This window comes from Scyliorhinus torazame, chromosome 8, assembly GCF_047496885.1.
Source record: "Scyliorhinus torazame isolate Kashiwa2021f chromosome 8, sScyTor2.1, whole genome shotgun sequence".
NCBI lineage: Eukaryota > Metazoa > Chordata > Chondrichthyes > Carcharhiniformes > Scyliorhinidae > Scyliorhinus > Scyliorhinus torazame.
In genome coordinates, this window is record NC_092714.1 from 28,621,098 (window position 1) to 28,644,503 (window position 23,406).

General features: G+C 45.7%; 1 protein-coding gene across 5 annotated transcripts in view; it reads left to right on the forward strand.

The window, feature by feature from the left end:
* Positions 1 to 23,406, forward strand: part of LOC140427708 (dual specificity tyrosine-phosphorylation-regulated kinase 1A) — a 168,821-nt gene that overhangs the window by 129,845 nt on the left and 15,570 nt on the right. For all 5 annotated transcript variants that reach the window (XM_072513232.1, XM_072513235.1, XM_072513236.1 and 2 more), the window contains exons 6-7: positions 5,731 to 5,878; positions 19,146 to 19,432. In XM_072513232.1, coding sequence (XP_072369333.1) covers positions 5,731 to 5,878; positions 19,146 to 19,432 — 435 coding nt within the window. The remainder of the gene's footprint in view (positions 1 to 5,730; positions 5,879 to 19,145; positions 19,433 to 23,406) is intronic.

Here is a 23,406-nt window from a genome sequence, read left to right on the forward strand (position 1 = left end):
GTCTCCTGAGCCTCAAGCCTCCGCTCCATCTTGGCATTGCTTCCCTAATTGGGGCAGCAGCAACTTCAACTGCTGTCTCGAAGCCTGCTGTTAGGTCTCTTCTCAGCTCGTCACTGTGACTTTGGAGCTCGGAGGTGATGAAACACGTATGATTGTCCATCAGCGCCCGGATCTGCGCTAGGAGCTACGTGGGGTACGTCCTTCCCGTTTCTGTGACACCCCATGTGGCTGCCGTCTCTGGGCTGGGCTGCAATTCGGGATGCACCTAATGAATAAACTAAATTTAGTCCATTCAAAATAATTTTTGGTCATGAGATGAGAGGACCACTTAAATTGTTCAAAGAGAAGTTGGTGAGTCTGCAGTCGGAGACTATGTTGGACAATGTGTCAACTTTAGGGAGAGATTAACTAGGGCCGGTTGAGTTGGCTAGGAAACATTTAAAATTGTCACAACGTGATGAAAAAAGAGGTGGGTAAGAAATCAAAAATGTGTGGGGAGAAAGTGCTAGCATTGTTACCAATGATAGGTGAATCATTAAAAGCAAAATTTAGTTGAGCTCATCAAATTGTAAGGCAATTGAGTGAGGTGAATTATTTGATAAGAACGCCAGACAGAAGGAAAACAGTGTGTCACGTTAATATGCTCAAAACGTATTTTGTAGAGAAGAAATGTGTTACTCGTAACTCGGGGAGAGACGATAAATCCAGATATTCTGAATTTGCCGTTCCTCAAATTAAATTGAATAATGAGGAGGTATTCAAAAATTGGGATGAATTGAGTAACCTCTGGAAGAAAATCAAAATGCCCTAGAAGTTATTAATCTTTAAAAAAAATCTTTATTACTGTCACAAATAGACTTAACACTGCAATGAAGTTACTGTGAAAATCCCCTGGTCGCCACACTTCAGTGCTTAGGGTACACTGAAGGAGAATTCAAAATGTCCAATTTACCTAACAAGGTCGTCTATTCGGACTTGTGGAAGGAAAAACACCCGGAGGAAACCCATGCAGACACTGAGAACATGCAGACTCCGCATAGACTGTGACCCAAGTCAGGAATTAAACCCGGGTCCCTGGCGCTGTGAAGCAACAGTGCTAACCACTGTGCTACCATGCCACCCATATTATAGTCACATAGGACTGTAGGTAGGAATAAATTGGGAAGTACGAAAGTAATTAGGTATGATATAGATATATGAAATGCTATTCCCATTAAACAACATCCATACAGGCTCAATTCACTAAAGTTAGCACAGGTACAAAAGGAAATCGACAACATGCTAAAGGATGATACCGAAGTGAGTTGCAGCAATTGGAGCCCACCGATTGTCATGGTATCAAAACCGGATAGAACACAACGATTGTCTGTGGGCTATGGCAATCATTTTCGAACTCTGACTCGTGAAGTGCTGGGGTGGGTCACGGAGTGATTGGTCGAAAGCCCACGGCTGACTTTTAGAAATGCCAGCTGTGATCAGCTTTCAAAAACTGCCAGCAGTAGCATGCATGCGTCCCCCCCTCAGCTGGATTTAGCAGTGTGCAGACCTGGAGCCCAGCGAGGCAGACCGCCGCCTCCTGATGTCAGCGGGCTGTCTCAAGACCAGATTTTTTAAAAAGATCAATGGGAGTCTTCACCCCATAGGCAGCAGACAGCAGGTCATGCGCCCGTATGCTGACATCACGTGCTCTGGGCACGAAATTATGGAGCAGAGATTCCTCTATTTTGTCGCTGCCAGTCAGCAAGCAACAAGATTTTGTGAAGAACTGAAGACTGATCATTTTGGAATAAAAGAAGAGAGGGCCAGGTACACAAACACGATCTCGATCCCAGGCCACGATCTCGCAATTAAATTTGCTGGAGAGACTTCCCAGGAGAGTCCAAGGCAGAACCAAGCAGTGCTGGTGTGGGTTGTATCCAGAGCTCCAGGGCCTCTGGTGAGTAAACAATTAAGAAATTGAAATTGGGAACAAAGTAGGAGAAACATGATTTCTTGAGGTATGGCATTGTTAATTTTGCCAATGCAAATCAGGATGCAAAGCCCATGTGTGTTATATACAGGGAAGGACTGGCAAAAGAAAGTTTTAAAAACCTCAAAGGCATTTGAAGGCACATGACAAGTTCGAGGACAAACCTTTTGATTTTTTTCAAAGGATGCTACGACAACTTAAATGGTCAGCTGAAGGCCTTAGCAGAAATGTAACATTGATCGATAAAGCAAATGAGATCAAGAGGACCAAGCAGGCTCACCTGTCGCGTTAAAGGTAAGTATAATGGTCGTGAAGGTCAGCTGGCTTGGCTCATGAAGATTGGCATGGGTCCCGAAGGTCAACTGTTTGGTAAAAGTGGGTCCCAGGAAAAGTTTGAAAAACACTGGGCGACAGAAAGGTCACTGCAGTTCCAAAGTCATATTCTTACCCTGTGCCTCATTTGGAAGACTGTATTGAAAAGGTTGGACAAGCCAATTTTATTATCAAACTTAAAAAAAAAATTAAAGTACCCAATTCATTTTTTCCAATTAAGGTGCAATTTAGCGTGGCCAATCCACCTACCCTGCACATCTTTGGGTTGTGGGGGCAAAACCCACGCAAACACGGGGAGAATGTGCAAACTCCACACGGACAGTGACCCAGAGCCGGGACCTTGGTGCCGTGAGGCTGCAGTGCTATTATTATCAAACTTGACATACTTAAAGGATATTAGCAAGAAACTTTATCAGAAGGGCGGAGGAAGTTTCGGCTTTTGTGACACCAAATGTCCTGAATCAATTTAAGGTCGTACTGTTTGGAATGAAGAAAGCGTCAGCAACATTCCAAAGATTAACCAACAAGGTCATCTGGTCTGAACAATTATGGAGTATATATTGACCATTAGGGAGTGAAACATGGGAGGAGCATTTGGAATATTTAAAAAAAATTATTCGATCAATTAAAGGAAGCTGGTTTGGTGGTACTTTTGACTTGAGTGAATTTACAAAAGCTCAAGTCGCCTTCTTAGCCATACCATTGGTCATGGTCAGATTGCTCCACGGAATGTCAAGACGAAACTATTGCAGAGTTTCCAATATCATCTACTGGAGAGAAGTTCTGAGAATTCTGAGCTTGAGTGGTTTGTACCAGAAATTCATGCCAAATTTCAGCAGCGTGGTTGCTCCACTGACTGAACCTCTTTAAAAACAATAAACCTACAAAATTTCAATGAACAGCAGAATGTCAAGAGGCATTCGATAATCTGAAGACTGTTAACCACCGCATCAATGTTTCATATTGCCTAATTATACTAAGCCATTTTAGGTGGCAATTAATGCAAGTGATGTGGGTGTTGGTGCTGCTGTAGGAAGTCAATAAAGGAACTGGAAGATCAATCATATTTTTCTAAGAAACTCAACATTCACCAAAATAAATATTCGACCATCGGAAGGGAGACATTAAGTTTGGTATTGGGATTACAACATTTTAACATTTATGTTGGTAATAATTTATCTGACATAATAGTATATCCAGACCATAATCATTTTTGGACAAATGTAAAACACAGGACTATTCAGATGGAGTTTATTATTACAACCTTTGTAATAAGCTTTGACAACGAGTCATCCAGAATGGAAACGGTAGCTCCCTTTCTCCATAGATGCTGTCAGATCTGAGATTGTCCAGCATTTTGTTTTTGTTTCAGATTCAGCATCGGCAGTATTGTTTTCATCTTATTATTACAACTGTGTTTTTTATGAATTCTACTTGTGGCAGTAAGAGAAAATGTGATTGCTGATGCTTTATCACGACTATTGTTCTCACACGTGAGAAGACTAAAATGGACCATATGTTGAAGTTTGCTTGTTTGTAAAATAATATATAGAGTATAAATTGTATGTAATCTTTAAAAATGTTGAACGTTAAAAGGGTTTTAGAAAAATGAAGCCATCTGTTTACATAGCTGGTTCAGTTTTTTAATGGGCTGGAGGTGTGACAACTGGAAAACTTCAACAATATTGGACTCTTAAGTATTTAAGGGTTAAAAGCCAGGGGTTAGATTGTGTTTGACTGCAGTGGTCATGTTTTTGAAACAAAATAATTATGTTTTGCTGGGCTTGGGTGCTTTTAGCAGCCAGAAGGTGAAATTGACAAAGGAATATGCTTTTCAGTCTGTGCTGAAGGACTGGTTTGACTGCAGAGATAATTTGGTTTTCAGCTTGGGGAGATGAGGTCATTGCTTTTTTTTAAAGTTAGAGTACCCAATTCATTTTTTTCCAATTAAGGGGCAATTTAGTGTGTTCAATCCACCTACCCTGCACATCTTTGTGTTGTGGGGGCGAAACCCACGCAAACATGGGGAGAATGTGCAAACTCCACATGGGACAGTGACCGAGAGCCGGGATTGAACGTGGGCCTTGGCATCGTGAGACTGCAGTGTTAACCACTGAGCCACCGTGCTGCCCTGATGAGGTCATTGTTGGGTGGAGCCAAGGAAGGCAGAGAGAATTTTGAAAGCATTAGTTAGTTTTATGGAGACATTTTGGAGAGGGAGTTGAATTCTGATCTGCCGGATGCTGAATCCACAATTCTCTCAGCAGTTAGATAAATTGAGAGCTGTATGTTTCTTCTTGTTTATTGGGAAATTGAGTGGTAGTGTTTTAGGTGTAATTGTAAGCTGTTCTTTTTGGGTCTGAAATTAAAAAGTTTAATATTGTAGTTATAATAATACCAAAGTCATATTTTTTCATACAATCATTCCTGGAGCAAATCATTCTTACAAATAGAGTAAAATATTGGGGTTTTGGTCGAGTATTCTAGCCACTGTCGAGTCTGATCTGGGATTGTATGTGGGCGCAACATTTTAAGAAGGATGTCAAGGCCTGGAGAGGGTACAGAGGATGTTTTGTTTTATCAGGTTTGTGCTAGGAATTCTGTATGGAGTGAAATGGGGAAAGCTGGCTGGATATGTTCTTGGAACATGGAAAGTTGAGGGAAATCTAATTAACCTATTCAAAATTATGCAGAATTTTAATAGTGCAAATGGGGAGAAACTGTTTTTGATGATAATTGGGTCATTTGCAGATTTCAAATAATTAACAAAAAGAAATAGAAAGAGAATTAGGACAAATTTCTTCGGACAAAATTGTTGCTGAGGAGTTCTGTAGGTTTTGCATGTTCACCATATCAACTCTATTCTCTGTTTCACTTCAGAATGAGACTCTTAGCTCTTTAAAAAGATTATGTTGCATATTTAAGTTACTTTATGATTTGAGTTATAAATTCAGAAGTTGTGATTACATATTTTGTCAAATTAGTGGAGCTCTCTTTTGCACAACATAACTGATGAAACTGCAGGCTCTTATTTAAACAGATACGTTTGATGTGGCAAATATATGTTTGTGAACTGGCAAGCCGATAATACCCATTTTAATATTCTTTAGATAGTAGGTATTTGGTATCTCCCAATTTAATACTTCCTTTCCTTGTGTGTTCTGTTTGAAGAAGAAAAGATTATTCTTTATGGTAAGCAAAAGTTGTGGGAGGGAAAGCACGTTTACGAAATACTCCACTGCAAACCATCATTATTCAGTCTACATGTACGAATGGCATGTGCAAGACTGAGGCTTGTCAATGAATCTCCTATTAGATTGAGTAATGTTTCATTTTGAATTGCCTTCTGCTTTGTTCAATAATGTGAAGTACAATATTATCTCTAAATAGACCTAGAAAGTTTGTTAACCCTTCTCTCTTGCTCACAGGTTGTCAAAGCATATGACCGTGTGGAACAGGAGTGGGTAGCAATAAAGATCATAAAAAACAAGAAGGCGTTCCTAAATCAGGCACAGATTGAGGTTCGACTGCTTGAGCTGATGAACAAACATGATACTGAGATGAAGTACTACATAGGTATTGACTGACTGTTTTGATTTAAGTTTATTGGCAGCTATTCTGTTATGCATATTGCACACTGCATGGATAACTGCAATTCAAAATATTAGTTCCCTCTGTTTGTGTTACCACAGCATGTTTATTTTTTGATCTGTATTCCATTTAATAGTCACTTTTAAAATTCTGCCTTTTTACTTAGTTCACCTTAATTTACTTTCCAATTAATGTGACGAAATCTTGCATTCACTAGAATGAGAATAGTAAGCACTGATTTATCAAATACAGCTTAAAATGGCCCATGTAGTGATTTCCAATAAATTCCTAGCTTAATTCTCCAAATTTCAGATTTAGACTTCAGTCATGTAGCTTTCTGGACGCTTGTCTGGAGATCTCTCTTCCTCCCAACTACGCAGAGTCAAAGGCCAAATCATAAGACCATAACACACAGGGGCACAATTAGGCCACTCGACCCATCGGGTCTGCTCCGTCATTCAATCATGATATTTTTCTCATCCCCATTTTCCTGCCTTCTCCCCATAACTGCTGATCGATCCCCTTATTGATCAAAAACTTATCTATCTCTGTCTTTTTAAAAAAAAAAATTTTTTTTTTTCAAGATTTTTTGGCCAAACATAACAGTACATAGTTTTTCTTTTAAACAACGATAAAGCAATATAGATAACAGTGGCCAGTTTTAAACTAGTAAATAAATAATATATAAACAGAAACAAAAACAAAACTAAATGGCAACTGCCTTGTCAAAAATAGTTATTCTCCAAAGATACAATCCAACAGTCCAATATACATTACCTATAACAAATGTCTATACATATACATTGACATCCCTAAGAGCCCGCCTGGATCCTCCCCCCCCCCCCCCCCCCCCCCCCCCCCCCTGGGTTGCTGCTGTTGTCTTTCTTTTTCATTCCCTCTATCGTTCTGTGAGGTAGTCGACGAACGGTTGCCACCGCCTGGTGAACCCTTGAGCCGAACCCCTTAATACGAACTTGATCCGTTCTACCTTTATAAACCCTGCCATGTCGTTTATCCAGGCCTCCACGCCTGGAGGTTTGGCTTCCTTCCACACAAGCAATATCCTGCGCCGGGCTACTAGGGACGCAAAGGCCAAAACACCAGCCTCTCTCGCCTCCTGCACTCCCGGCTCCTCTGCAACCCCGAATATAGCCAACCCCCAGCTTGGCTCGACCCGGACCCCCACCACCTTCGAAAGCACCTTCGCCACCCCCACCCAGAACCCTTGTAATGCCGGACATGACCAGAACATGTGGGTGTGATTCGCTGGGCTTCTCGATCATCTCCCACACCTATCCTCTACCCCGAAAAATTTACTGAGCCGTGTTCCAGTCATATGCGCCCTGTGTAGAACCTTGAATTGTATCAGGCATAGCCTGGCACACGAGGACGACTAGTTTACCCTACGTAGGGCATCAGCCCACAGCCCCTCCTCAATCTCCTCCCCCAGCTTTTCTTCCCATTTCCCTTTCAGCTCATCTACCATGATCTCCCCCTCGTCCTTCATTTCCCTGTATATATCCGACACGCTACCATCCCCCACCCATGTCTCTGAGATCACTCTATCCTGCACCTCCTGCGTCGGGAGCTGCGGGAATTCCCTCACCTGTTGCCTCGCAAAAGCCCTCAGTTGCATATACCGAAACGCATTCCCTTGGGGCAACCCATATTTTTCCGTCATCGCTCCCAGACTCGCAAACGTCCCATCTACGAACAGATCTCTCAATTGTACTACCCCAGCTCTTTGCCATGCTCCAAATCCCCCATCCATTCTCCCCGGAACAAACCTATGGTTATTTCTTATCGGGGACCGCACCGAGGCTCCCGTCCTTCCCCATGCCGTCTCCACTGCCCCCAAATTTTTAATGTTGCCACCACCACCGGGCATGTAGTGTATTTCTTTGGTGAGAACGGCAACGGTGCCATTGCTTGTAAGCTGGTCCCCTTGCAGGACGCCCTCTCCAATCTCTTCCACGCCGCTCCCTCCCCTTCTCCCATCCATTTACACACCATTGAAATATTGGCGGCCCAGTAATAATCGGTAGTGCCAACCCCCCCCCATCCCTACTACGCTGCAAGAACCCCCTCCTCACTCTCGGGGTCTTCCCTGCCCGCACAAAACTCATAATGCTTTTCTCAATTCTCTTAAAAAAAGCCTTCGTGACCATCACCGGGAGGCACTGAAACACAAAGAGGAATCTCGGGAGAACCACCATTTTAACCGTCTGCACCCTACCCGCCAGTGACAGGGACACCATGTCCCATCTCTTGAAGTCCTCCTCCATCTGTTCCACCAATCGTGTTAAATTAAGCCAGTGCAAGGTTCCCCAATTCTTGGCTATCTGAATCCCCAAGTATCGGAGGTCTCTTGTTACCTTCCTCAGCGGTAAATCCTCTATTTCCCTGCTCTGCTCCCCCGGATGCACCACAAACAACTCACTTTTCCCCATGTTCAATTTATACCCCGAAAAATCCCCAAATTCCCCAAGTATCCGCATTATCTCTGGCATCCCCTCCACCGGGTCTGCCACGTACAACAATAAATCATCCGCATACAGAGATACCCGGTGTTCTTCTCCTCCCCTAACCACTCCCCTCCACTTCCTGGAACCCCTCAATGCCATGGCCAGGGGCTCAATCGCCAGTGCAAACAATAAGGGAGACAGGGGACACCCCTGCCTCGTCCCTCTGTAAAGCCGGAAATAATCAGACCCCCGTCCATTCGTAACCACACTCGCCATCGGTGCCCTATACAGCAACTGTACCCATCCGATATATCCATCTCCGACACCAAATTTCCTCAGCACCTCCCACAGAAAATCCCACTCCACTCTATCAAATGCTTTCTCGGCATCCATCGCCACCACTATCTCCGCTTCCCCCTCTGGCGGGGGCATCATCATTACCCCTAGCAACCTCCGTATGTTTGTGTTCAGCTGTCTCCCCTTCACAAACCCAGTTTGGTCCTCATGAACCACCCCCGGGACACAGTCCTCTATCTCGTCGCCATTACCTTGGCCAGAATCTTAGCATCCACATTTAAAAGAGAAATGGGCCTATAGGACCCGCATTGCAGCGCGTCTTTTTCCTTCTTCAGGAGGAGCGATATCTTTGCCTCTGACATAGTCGGGGGCAACTGCCCCCTTTCCCTAGCCACATTAAAGGTTCTCGTCAGAACCGGGGCCAGCAAGTCCATATACTTCCTATAAAATTCCACCGGGAATCCGTCTGTTCCCGGGGCCTTCCCCGCCTGCATGCTCCCAATCCCTTTCACTACCTCCTCCATCTCAATCTGTGCTCCCAGTCCCGCCCTTTTCTGCTCCTCCACCTTAGGGCATTCCAGCTGATCCAGAAAGCACATCATTCTCTCCTTCCCTTCCTGGGGCTGAGCTTTATATAATCTTTCGTAGAATACCTTGAACACCCCATTCACTCTTTCCGCTCCCCGCTCCACCTCTCCCTCCTCGTCTCTCACCCCCCCCTATCTCCCTCGCTGCTCCCCTCTTCCTCAGTTGGTGGGCCAGCAACCGGCTCGCCTTCTCCCCATATTCATACTGTACACCTTGTGCCTTCCTCCATTGTGCCTCTGCATTACCCGTAGTCAACTAGTCAAATTCTACATGTAGCCTTTGCCTTTCCCTGTACAGTCCCTCCTCCGGTGCCTCCGCATATTGTCTGTCCACCCTTAAAAGTTCTTTCAGCAACCGCTCCCTTTCCCTACCCTCCTGCTTTCCTTTATGTGCCCTAATAGATATCAGCTCCCCTCTAACCACTGCCTTCAACGCCTCCCAGACCACTCCCACCTGAACCTCCCCATTGTCATTAAGCTCCAAGTACCTTTCAATACACCCCCTCACCCTTAGACATACCCCCTCATCTGCCAATAGTCCCATGTCCATTCTCCAGGGCGGGTGCTGTTCTTTTTCCTCCCCTATCTCCAGGTCCACCCAATGTGGAGCGTGGTCCGAGATAGCTATAGCCGTGTACTCCGTCCCTGTCACCTTCGGGATCAGCCCCCTTCTCAAAACAAAAAAGTCTCTCCGTGAATATACTTTATGGACATAGGAGAAAAACGAGAACTCCTTACTCCTAGGCCTGCTAAATCTCCAGGGGTCTACTCCTCCCATCTGCTCCATAAAGTCCTTGAGCACCCTAGCTGCAGCCGGCCTCCTCCCGGTCCTGGACCTCGATCTGCCCAGCCCTGGGTCCAGCACCGTATTAAAGTCTCCCCCCATTACCAACTTTCCCGCCTCTAGGTCCGGGATACGTCCCAACATTCGCCTCATAAAATTGGCATCATCCCAGTTCGGGGCATATACGTTCACTAGAACCACCGCCTCCCCATGCAACCTGCCACTCACCATCGCGTATCTACCCCCGCTATCCGCCACTATGGTCTTTGCCTCAAACAGTACCCGTTTCCCCACTAATATAGCCACCCGCTTGTTCTTTGCATCTAACCCCGAATGAAACACCTGCCCCACCCATCCTTTGCGTAGTCTGACCTGGTCTATCAGTTTCAAATGCGTCTCCTGCAACATAACCACATCTGCCTTTAATTTCTTTAGGTGTGCGAGTACCCGTGCCCTTTTAATCGGCCCGTTCAGCCCTCTCACGTTCCACGTGATCAGCCGGGTTGGGGGGCTCTTTACCCCCCCCCCCCCCTTGTCGACTAGCCATCCCCTTTTTTAATCCAGCTCCTCACCCGGTTCCCACGTAGCCGCATCTCCCCCCGACGGCGCCCTCCCGCCTCGACCACCCCACCCCGTACCAGCTCCCCCTTCTCCCCAGCAGCAGCAACCCAGTTAACCCCCCCCCCCCCGCCGCTAGATCCTTTTCGAGCGTAATTGCACCCCCCCATGTTGCTCCCAGAAGTCAGCAAACTCTGGCTGACCTCGGCTTCCCCCCATGACCTCGGCCCCCACTGTGCGAGGCCCCCTGCTTCCCTGTTCCCGCCATGATTACCATAGCGCGGGAACAAAGCCCGCGTTTCCCACTTGGCCCCACCCCTAATGGCCGGCGCCCACAATCCCTCACCCCCCCCCTCCCCCACGACATGGGGAAGAGAGAAAAGTTACAGGGTCGCAAGATTAACAACTTGAGAGATCATCCCTTCCCCCTTTTCCCCCCCCCTTCACCCCACGTAATCACACCACTACTTTGTCCCAAACGTTCTTTTTCTGGCCCGCCTATTCCAGCTGCTCCTCCACAATAAATGTCCACGCCTCTTCTGCCGTCTCAAAGTAGTGGTGCTTCCCTTGGTGTGTGACCCACAGTCTTGCCGGTTGCAGCATTCCAAATTTGACCTTCCTTTTGTGAAGCACCGCCTTGGCCCGATTAAAACTCGCCCTCCTTCTCGCCACCTCCGCACTCCAATCTTGATATACGCGGATCACCGCGTTCTCCCACCTACTGTTCCGAGTTTTCTTTGCCCATCTGAGGACCATCTCTCTGTCATTATGTCGGAGAAATCTCACCACTATGGCTCGAGGTACTTCTCCAGCCCTCTGTCTTCGCATCATAACTCGATAAGCTCCCTCCACCTCCAATGGGCCCGTCGGGGCCTCCGATCCCATTAACGAGTGAAGCATCGTGCTCACATATGCCCCGACGTCCGCCCCCTCCGCACCTTCGGGAAGACCAAGAATCCTTAAATTCTTCCTCCTCGCATTATTCTCCCAACACCTCCAGCCTTTCCACACACCTTTTGTGTTGTGCCTCGTGCATCTCTGTCTTCACCACCAGGCCCTGTATTTCGTCTTCATTTTCAGCGGCCTTTGCCTTCACGACCCGAAGCTCCTGCTCCTGGGTCTTTTGTTCCTCCTTTAGCCCTTCAATCGCCTGTAATATTGGGGCCAGCAGCTCCTTCTTCATCTTTTTAAGTTCTTCCACACAGCGCCGCAGGAACTCTTGTTGTTCAGGGCCCCATACTAGACGGCCACCTTCCGATGCCATCTTGCTTTGTTCTTGCTTTCCTTGCCGCTGCTCTAGAGGATCCTCCGCAATCCGGCCACTTTCCTCTCCTTTTTCCATCTGTGTCCAGGGGGAATTCCCTTCTGGTTTACCGCACAGTGTTTTTAGCCGTTAAAATTGCCGTTGGGGCTCCTATTAAGAGCCCAAAAGTCCGTTCCACCGGGAGCTGCCGAAACGTGCGACTTAGCTGGTCATCGCCGCACCCGGAAGTCATCTATCTCTGTCTTAAAGATACTCAGTGATTTGGCCTCCACAGCCTTCTGCTGCAAAGAGTTCCACACATTCACCACCCTTTGGCTGAAGAAAGTCCATCTCTGTTTTAAAGGATCGTCCTTTCAGTCTGAGATTTTGTCCTCTGGTTCTAGTTTTTCCGACAAGTGGAAACATCCTCTCCACGTCCACTCTATCCAGGCCACGCAGTATCCTGTAAGTTTCAGTAAGATCCCCCCTTATCCTTCTAATCCCCAACGAGTACAGACCCAGAGTCCTCAACCGTTCCTCATATGACAAGCTCTTAATTCCAGGGATCATTCTTGTGAACCTCCTCTGGATCCTTTCCAAGGCCAGCATATACTTCCTTAGATAGGGGGCCCAAAACTGCTCACAATACTCCAAATGGGGTCTGACCAGAGCTTTATACAGCCTCAGAATGAATGTAAATGAATATTTTTCGTCAGTATTCACACAGGAAGAAGACCATGTTTTCGAGGAGAATACTGAGATACAGGCTACTAGACTAGACGGGATTGAGGTTCATAAGGAGGAGGTGTTAGCAATTCTGGAAAGTGTGAAAATAGATAAGTCCCCTGGGCTGGATAGGATTTATCCTAGGATTCTCTGGGAAGCTAGGGAGGAGATTGCAGAGCCTTTGGCTTTGATCTTTATGTCGTCATTGTCTACAGGAATAGTGCCAGAAGACTGGAGGATAGCAAATGTTGTCCCCTTGTTCAAGAAGGGGAGTAGAGACAACCCCGGTAACTGTAGACCAGTGAGCCTTACTTCTGTTGTGAGCAAAGTCTTGGAAAGGATTATAAGAGATAGGATTTATAATCATCTAGAAAGGAATAATTTGATTAGGGATAGTCAACACGGTTTGGTGAAGGGTAGGTCGTGCCTCACAAACCTTATTGAGTTCTTTGAGAAGGTGACCAAACAGGTCGATGAGGGTAAAGCAGTTGATGTGGTGCATATGGATTTCAGTAAAGCATTTGATAATGTTCCCCATGGTAGGCTACTGCAGAAAATACGGAGGCTTGGGATTCAGGGTGATTTAGCAGTTTGGATCAGAAATTGGCTAGCTGGAAGAAGACAAAGGGTGGTGGTTGATGGGAAATGTTCAGACTGGAGTCCAGTTACTAGTGGTGTACCACAAGGATCTGTTTTGGGGCCATTGCTGTTTGTTATTTTTATAAATGACCTGGAGGAGGGCGTAGAAGGATGGGTGAGTAAATTTGCGGATGACACTAAAGTCGGTGGAGTTGTGGACAATGCGGAAGGATGTTGCAGGTTACAGATGGATATAGATAAGCTGCAGAGCTGGGCTGAGAAGTGGCAAATGCAATTTAATGCAGAAAAGTGTGAGATTCATTTTGGAATGAGTAACAGGAATACAGAGTACTGGGCTAATGGTAAGATTCTTGGTAGTGTGGATGAGCAGAGAGATCTCTGTGTCCATATACATAGATCCCTGAAAGTTGCCACCCAGGTTGAGAGGGTTGTTAAGAAGGCGTACGGCGTGTTAGCTTTTATTGGTAGAGGGAATGAGTTTCGGAGCCATGAGGTCATGTTGCAGCTGTACAAAACTCTGGTCCGGCCGCATTTGGAGTATTGCGTGCAGTTCTGGTCGCCGCATTATAGGAAGGATATGGAAGCATTGGAAAGGGTGCAGAGGAAATTTACCAGGATGTTGCCTGGTATGGAGGGAAGATCTTATGAGGAAAGGCTGAGGAACTTGAGGCTGTTTTCATTAGAGAGAAGAAGGTTAAGAGGTGACTTAATAGAGGCATTCAAAATGATCAGAGGATTAGATAGGGTGGACAGTGAGAGTCTTTTTCCTCGGATGGGGATGGGGATGGCTAGCACGAGTGGACATAGCTTTAAATTGAGGGGAGATAGATGTAGGACAGATGTTAGAGGTAGGTTCTTTACTCAGAGAGTAGTAGGGGACTGGAATGCCCTGCCTGCAACAGTAGTGGACTCGCCAACATTAAGGGTATTTAAATGGTCATTGGATAAACATATGGATGATAATGGAATAGTGTAGATGGGCTTTAGATTGGTTTCACAGGGCGGTGCAACATCGAGGGCTGAAGGGCCTGTACTGCGCTGTAATGTTCTCTTGTCTATAGAAGTACATCCCTCGAATTGTATTCTAGCCCTCTCGACATGAATGCTAACATTGCATTTGCCTTCGTAACCGCCGACTGAACCTGCACGTTAACCTTAAGAGAATCGTAAACAAGGACTCCCACGTCTCTTTGTGCTTCTAATTTCCTAAGCATCTTCCCATTTAGAAAATAGTCTATGCCTCCCTTTCTCCTTCCAAAGTGCATAACCTCACACTTCTGCCATCTGGATTGGATTGGATTTGTTTATTGTCACGTGTACCGAGGTACAGTGAAAAGTATTTTTCTGCGAGCAGCTCAACAGATCATTAAGTACATGAGAAGAAAAGGGAATCAAAGAAAATACATAATAGGGCAACACAACATATAAAATGTAACTACATAAGCACTGCCATCGGATGAAGCATACAGGGTGTAGTGTTAATGAGGTCAGTCCATAAGAGGGTCATTTAGGAGGCTGGTGACAGTGGGGAAGAAGCTGTTTTTGAGCCTGTTCATGCGTGTTCTCAGACTTCTGCATCTCCTGCCCGATGGAAGAAGTTGGAAGAGTGAGTAAGCCGGGTGGGAGGGATCTTTGATTATGCTGCCCGTTTTCCCCAGGCAGCGGGAGGTGTAGATGAAGTCAATGGATGGGAGGCAGGTTCGTGTGATGGACTCTGCAGTGTTCACGACTCTCTGAAGTTTCTTGCGGTCCTGGGCCGAGCAGTTGCCATACCAGGCTGTGATGCAGCCCGATAGGATGCTTTCTATGGCGCATCTGTAAAAGTTGGTAAGGGTTAATGTGGACATGCCGAATTTCCTTAGTTTCCTGAGGAAGTATAAGCGCTGTTGTGCTTTCTTGGTGGTAGCGTCGACGTGGGTGGATCAGGACAGATTTTTGGAGATGTGCACCCCTAGGAATTTGAAACTGCTAACCATCTCCACCTCAGCCCCGTTGATGCTGACAGGGGTGTGTACAGTACTTTGCTTTCTGAAGGCAATGACCAGCTCTTTAGTTTTGCTGGCATTGAGGGAGAGATTGTTGTCGCTACACCACTTCACTAGCTTCTCTATCTCCCTCCTGTATTCGGACTCGTCGTTATTCGAGATCCGGCCCACTATGGTCGTATCGTCAGCAACCTTGTAGATGGAGTTGGAACCAAGTTTTGCCACGCAGCCTTGTGTGTACAGGGAGTAGAGTAGGGGGCTAAGTACGCAGCCTTGCGGGGCGCCGATGTTGAAGACTATTGTGGAGGAGTTGTTGTTGTTCATTCTTACTGATTGTGGTCTGTTGTCAGAAAATCGAGGATCCAGTTGCAGAGTGGGGAGCCAAGTCCTAGGTTTTGGAGCTTTGATATGAGCTTGGCTGGGATTATGGTGTTGAAGGCGGAGCTGTAGTCAATAAATAGGAGTCTAATGTAGGAGTCCATGTTTTCGAGATGCTCTAGGTCTGAGTGTAGAGCCAGGGAAATGGTGTCGGATGTGGACCGGTTGCAGCGGTATGCGAATTGCAGTGGGAATATGGAGGTGATGTGCTTCATGATCAACCTCTCGAAGCACTTCATTACGACTGAAGTCAGGGCCACTGGTCGGTAGTCATTGAGGCACGTTGCCTGGTTCTTCTTATGATGGTGGTCTTCTTGAAGCAGGTGGGGACCTCGGAGTGGAATGGGACAGGTTAAAGATGCGAATACCTCTGCCAGCTGGTCCACGCAGGCATCTGCCGCTTTGTCCACTCTCCTAGCCTGTCCAAGTCCTTCTGCAGCCCGCCTGCTTCCTCAATACTACCTGCCCCTCTGTAGATCTTTGTATCATCTGCAGATTCCAATCGAAATTCAAATTCCAAAGGCAACTTTGAACAATTTGCTCCATTTAACAAATGCAATGTAATAGCTACCCTTTTGAATGTTCCTCTAAAATGACAATTATTCTGACACCCTGCACTAGTGCACAGTCAATTCCTGCTCCACTTGACCAAGAGTCACAACACAAGTGAATTAACCAATAATTCTTAGAAAGTATCCAAAGTCTTTGGTCATTGGCTGCCCAATAATTACAGTCACCGCGTTTGTAAGTTTAAACACAATTACTGTTTATTTATAACAGGAACTATAATGGAATATGCAGCAAAGCAACTGGTTAACTGTTATCTAATTCCTCACTTTAACTTGCGTCCCCAACGTCACAAGACCGACAAATACAGACAAGACGGGAGGTTAAAAAAATAAGTAAGAGAAAAAGAGTCTTTCTTTCACATGGATGTTTCCAGCACCCTACTCCTTTCGGACTTTGCCTTCAGTTCGAGGTTTTTACTGTAGATTCGTTCAGGCCTCAGTAGTTTCAGAAATACAGCAGTCACAGGCTTTCCAGAGAGAGTGAGTTCTGATCTTTGCTTGCAGCCTGGTTTTCCTGTAGATTCATTCAGGTTCTCCGCATCTTCACGAATACAGCACTCATAGCCTTTCTGAAGAGGGAGAGAAAAGCAGTTCCTTGTTTTTCTGTGTCTCGGACTCAACTGCCCCCTGAGGTCTCTGAGAACCCCCCACTGGGATAGGATCTAATCTCCACCTGTTACTGGGCAGAGTACAGCCTTTTGGCCAATTGATCGGCTACCAGCCAATCAATCAAACCGAGTCTCACTCCATCTCTGGTGCCGAAAAGTCTGAAGATCCTGTTCAAACTAGCAGAGGTTAGCAGTTTTCTCTCCTGCAAATTCTGAGTTCCTCATTCTCTCTGCTGCTTGACTTAAAGATATGTGTCCCTTAATCACCCATGGATTAAAAATGATAACGGTAAAATGAAAGAAAGGGGAAATAAGGAAATAAACAGGAAGACCCTTAGGCAATCCTTTTAGATTCTGAGTTGCTTTTGCAGCCATTCTTTACATTGTGACCATCTTTTCACTTTTGGCATGTGGCTGACTGGAAACAGCTTCAAAGACAGCAGCCAATCAGAAACAAGTTTTTGGAAGTTGCTTCCACCTAACGTGTGTAGCAGCCAGAGGAGATAACCAAATGTGCTCATTTTGGCAGAATTTGGTAGATTTAGTTAGATTGGGTAGCACGGTAGCACAAGTGGCTAGCACTGTGGCTTCACAGCGCCAGGGTCCCAGGTTTGATTCCCCGCTGGGTCACTGTGCGGAGTCTGCACGTTCTCCCCGTTTCTTGTGGGTTTCCTCCGGGTGCTCTGGTTTCCTCCCCCAGTCCAAAGACGTGCAGGTTAGGCGAATTGGCCGTGCTAAATTGCCCTTGGTGTCCAAAAAGGTTCGGAGGGGTTATTGGGTTCCGGGTTAGGGTGGAAGTGGGTCCATGCAGACTCGATGGGACGAATGGCCTCCTTCTGCCCTGTATGTTCTATGTTCTATTCAGTAAGATAAAAGTGAAGTTAAAGTAATTGAGATCAGCTACGAAAGAAAAATGACGCGTTAAAGGAATAATCGGGCGAAGGGAAATGTTTTGTTTTGAGTTTATAGCAACATTGTATTTAATTAATTTTATTACAATATTATTTACTTCAGTGTTGCAGTGTGAGAATTTTTTTTTAAATGGTGGACTTGTGCCACTGTGTAGGACTGAAATTGAATTTATACTGAGATACCTTTTTGATGTGTGGCACAAAGAACAATTCATCCCAGGAAAAGGCCCTTCGACCCTCCAAGCCTGTACAGGTCATGACACCACCCGTGGCCATACTGTCTTGACATACTGTCAGGAAAACAACTTCTCAAACTTTTCAGAAATAAGTTAAGTTTTCTATCAAATTTAATTGTTGACCGTGTCTCATTAGACTGTGACATCATGTTGAAAAAAGGCATGCTGGGCAGTCTTTGCTAAAGCCAAATCACATCTCCATGCTGATATGGAAGTAAAGTACAATGTAATACAGTATATTGCAAAGAGCACATTTTTGATCTGAATGTGCGAGAAGCCTTTTCCCTGTGGGTTATAGATATCAATTTTTGAAGTAGCTTTTCAAACCTGATCTCTGCATAGTGTACTTTTGAAGGCTGACAGATGCTGGGTTTCATTGAACTTGTACACAATTGTTCTGACTAGTGCTTTGAACCTGGATATTTTAGTAACATGTTTCTTTTTAGTTTTAGTGATATGTAAAAAAAATTTCAATCCACACTGCATTTGGAATTTTTCAAAGCTGCCTGGGTTGACATGTATGCTCCTAGGAAATATTTTATGACTGCTTTTTCTAACTTTATTGTTGCGTATAACTTTATAATTTACATTGTCTGGATTATTTCTGAATATAGGGGCAAGAGGGAAAATAAAACGTTGAACATTTGTCATATAGAAAGTACATTTGATCTACACAGTAACCACTGCATTAGTCTGAGTGGGGAACTGTCTTCATTCTAAACGTGGGAGAGTTTCTGTGATAATGAGTTGGAAATGCTCAGCATTTGTTGAGACAGGGAGGGGTACAGTTCATATTTCAGGTCAATGACCTTTCATTAGAATAAGTAGTTTATTTGTTAACTTCAATAAAGAAAATCATAGAATCCACACAGTGCAGAAGGAGGCCATTCGGGCCATCTAGTTTGCACCAGCCCTCTGAAAGAGCAGGCTACATTGGCACAATCCCCCCACCCTATCCCCGAAATCCCATCTATGGGTAATTTAGCTTGGCCAATCCGCCTAACCTGCAGGTCGTTGGACTGGGAGGAAACCAGAGGAAACCCACGCAGACGCGGGGGAGAACATGCAGACTCAACAAAATATTATGAGGTCGGAACCAAACCCGGGTCCCTGACATTGAGGGACAGTGCTAACCACTTGTGCCACATACCTCCCTATCTTGTATAAATTCTCCTAAATGCACAAGTGTATGAGCCATGCATGTAATAGCTACTGATGGTCAATACTTGGCTAATATGTTATTTTGTTCTGGAATGGTTGCATGAGCAATATGCATAAATATACGCTTTATTCCCTTCTCTGCAGTTCATCTGAAACGACACTTTATGTTTCGAAACCACCTCTGCCTTGTCTTTGAAATGCTGTCCTACAACCTGTATGATTTGCTCCGCAACACCAACTTTCGTGGCGTTTCCTTGAACCTTACACGGAAATTTGCACAGCAGATGTGCACTGCTCTGCTCTTCCTTGCTACACCAGAGCTCAGCATTATCCATTGTGACCTGAAACCTGAAAATATATTGCTGTGTAATCCCAAAAGGAGTGCTATCAAAATAGTTGACTTTGGCAGCTCCTGCCAACTTGGACAGAGGGTATGTATTATTACTATTGAGTTTTGTACAGACTTTGAATTTTAGTAAACTTGTGTTTTATAGAAATGAACAATGTTGAAATTTGAAAGGTAAATATAAAAAAGCCATAGTACCCTGAGGAAACTAGGGCGTCATTCTCCGACCCCCCGCCGGGTCGGAGAATGGCCGTTGGCCGCCGTGAATCCCGCCCCCGCCCCCGCCGAAGTCTCCGCTCCCGGAGATTGGGCGGGGGCGGGAATCCGGCCGCGCCGGTTGGCGGGACCCCCCGCTGGATTCTCCGGCCGAAGTCCCGCCCAGGAATTGCCTGTCCCGCCGGCGTAAATCAAACCTGGTATTTACCGGCGGGACCAGGCGGTGTGGGCGGGGTCCTAGGGGGGGGGCGCGGGGCGATCTGGCCCGCGATCGGGGCCCACCGATCCGCGGGCAGGCCTGTGCCGTGGGGGCACTCTTTCCCTTCCGCCACGGTCTCCACCATGGCGGAGGCGGAAGTGACTCTCCCCACTGCGCATGCGCGGGAAACTGACAGCGGCCGCTGACGCTCCCGCGCATGTGCTGGGAAACTGACAGCGGCCGCTGACGCTCCCGCGCATGCGCCGCATTTCCGCGCCAGCTGGCGGGGCAACAAACGCCATTTCCGCCAGCTGGCGGGGCGGAAATCCCTCCGGCGTCGGCCTAGCCCCTCAATGTTGGGGCTAGGCCGCCTTTTTGCCGGCGCGATGCCCGTCTGATTTGCGCCGGCTTTGGCGCCAGTCGGCGGGCATCCCGCCGTTGGGGGAGAATTTCGCCCCTGATTTGTTTGGACCTAATCAAGATTTGGTCTTCAGGTGATACTGCTTTTATTTTCAAAAAAAGCTTGGAAAATACAGCAGGGAAGAATTTGCTTTTTTATAAGTAATTGCATATCTGTAAGAGTTGTCACTCCTATTTGTGCTTTTACATAGTTTGTGTCCAAGGTCTGGTCCAAAGACATGATTTCATTTTATTTGAAATATTAGATACAAAAATAAGTGTTGTTTTTACAATCTTCAAAATCTTGTAGGGTGCGCATCATGCATGAAGTCTCAAGCCCCTTAGGAGTAGCAGGAAAAGGACAGAGTTGTCATCAACATAGGGATAGAGCCTTATGATTAGAAACTAAGGCTACGGTCAAAGTGCAGAATTTTGAAGAAGTTTTTGGAAGTGACAGAGGGCAGGAACATGCTAACAGCCATTTATGGAGATGAGGAAGTGAGATAAGTCTGATAGAAGATTGAAGAGTGCACAAGTCTATAAAGGCAAGGTGAATGATCAAGAAAGAAAGAAGCAAAAGCCAAGAATAGTTTGAAAAAAGAAGGTGAATTGTTGAAAGGGAGTCTATTAATTAACTTGGAAAGGATGGATATGATAACTATTGTGGATATGGTAATTATTGTGGAGGTGAAAATTATAAAGCTTGTTGAAGTCGAAGGACATTGAAGCTGAGCCTTGGTGAGACTGATTTTAATGATAAAGTAGGAGAGATGGGGCAGAGGAGAATAATTTTGTGGCGGTGAAAATTATTTTGATAATAGTATAAGTGTAGGGGAGGAAGCTAAACTTTCTTCTGGATGTCATAGTACTGTGCATCATAACTGTTAGAGATGGCAGCTGGGGTAGTTGATGGCTCATGTCAGTACCTCAGCATCTCTGGACCAGAGAACATGGTTTCACAATTTCTGTCTTTCAGCTGGAGGAAATTCTGGATGATTAAGGTCTTGATGGCAGTGAGACAATTTGGATCAATGTGTGGGAGGGAGAAAAAATTGAATTCTATGTGGCCCTCATAAATGTAGAAAACTCCAGGTAACATTGCCATAGGAAAAGCATGTAGACAGTCAAAAGGATGGGGGCCAGGGATGGACCAGTGATTGACAGCATTATCAGAAGAGAATCCATTGGTCTAAAAATAGAGCACCTGCTTTGATTCAGTTGTACATGGAACCAGGAGAAAATGAGTAGTGCCCTGGGCATAGGCTATAGAGGATCAAAATTAAAAGAGGTTTGAGTGGTCAATTGTTGAATGTAATCAAAGATCATGGAGGATTTGAAGAGACAGAAAGTCATGGTTCGAGTCATATGATATGTTTGTCATTGTAACAGGTGCAGTTAGAGCGGGAAGGAGAAGGGATGGCTAGCTAACGGCAATGGAGTGGGAGTGGGGGTGGGGGTGGAGAAGAGGCTGCGACTCAGGCCAGGTTGGGTGGGGAATAATGTGTTTTGTTTTGTTTTGCTTGTTTGGTGGGGGGGATGGTGTTCGTTGTGGTGTCTGGGTGTCTGTAAACCTGGAGGGGGAGGGAGAGGACAATGGGTGGGGGAAGGGAGAGCTAACAGTGACCAGGGGAATTTGTTTGTCTCACCCTAGAGATGGGGCTGGAAGCCATCTTAGCTGGGCTTGGGACCCAGGTGTTTGTGGAGGAGTATTGCACCATGGTGGTGATGGCTGACTCCAGGAGGAGGGGGAGTAAGAGACCCCGACAAGGTTAGTCACCTGGAATGTGTGGGCCTTGGGGGCCCTGTGAAGAGTGCAAGAGCTTTTTCCCATTTAAAGGGGTTGGGGGGGCCGATGTGGTGTTCCTACAATAAACTCACCTGCGGGTGACTGACCAGACCAGAGTGCAGAAGGTCTGGGTGAGCCACTCTGGGTTTGATCATGGCGGGGGGTAATTCTGGTCAGCAAAAGGGTTCGTTTTCAGGCAGGGACTGTTGTGGCCAACCAGGGGGGTTATTACATAATGATTGCAGGTACACTGGAGGGGAAAGCCGTGGTGTTGGTATTTTTAGGCTAAATTGTTGTGCCTTGGATCAGGACAAATAATTGTAAATGGTATTTGTATTTCAATCAGTATTAGACATTTCCTATGATAAAAATCTTCTAGTCCGAGAAAATACTTATTCCTAGCGACCCTGCTGCTACAGCATTAGAACCATAGAAAAATTACAGCACAGAAGGAGTCCATTTGGTCCATCTTGTCCATGCCAGTCCGAGAACACCCAGGTGACTGGCCTGTAAGGCATTCCCTTTAATGGCTTTTTAAACAATAGAACTACCTTTGCATTTCTCCAGTCCTCTGGCACCTTCCCTGTATTTAGTGAGGATTGGAAAATCATCCTCTGATCATCTGCTATCTCCTCCCGAACCTCCTCTACACCTCGGAAACAATCCATCTATCCCTGGTGATTTAGCAACTTTCAAGGATTCCAGCCCTTTGAGTACTTCCTATTGCTTTATGATTATCCCACCAATATCGGTGTTCCTCCTGGATTACTATACCTGCATCATCCCTTTCCTCTGTAAACACGGAGGCAACATTTTAATTTAAAATCCTTCCCACAGCCTCTGCATCTGCACACAAGCTCCCTTCTTCATCTCTGATGGGTCTCACTTTTTCCTGAACTAATAATAATATCTAACTAATCTTTTACCATTCATATATTGGTAAAACACCTTTGGGTTTTCTTTAACTTGCTAATCATTTTTCATGCCCTCTCTTTGATTTCCCTTTTTACTTCGTTCCTGCCTGCGTTTCCTATACTCGTCTAGGCTATCTACAGTACTTAGTTCTTTGTGCCTATCGTACTCTTTCCTTTTCTGTTTGATCATCTCCTGTATTCCTCTGGACAACCAGCAGGGGTCTAGATTAGGCAGTACCACTCTTATTTTGGAGGGGCATGTCTAGTTTGTAGATTTAGGATCCTGCTTTTAATGCTTCCCACTGGTTTTCGACTGATTTATCCTCTAGCATAGCTGTCCAGTCCACCTCAGCCAAGTCCCTTCTCAATATTGCAAAATTTGCCTTCCCTCAGTTCAAAACTTTTAGTCCTGCTTTATCTGTCCTTTTCCATGGTAATACTGAATTGTGATCACTATCCCCGATATGGCCGCCAACTGTCACTTCACCCACTTGACCGTCTTCATTCCCCAAGACGAGATCTAGAATTGCATCTCCTCTCGTTGG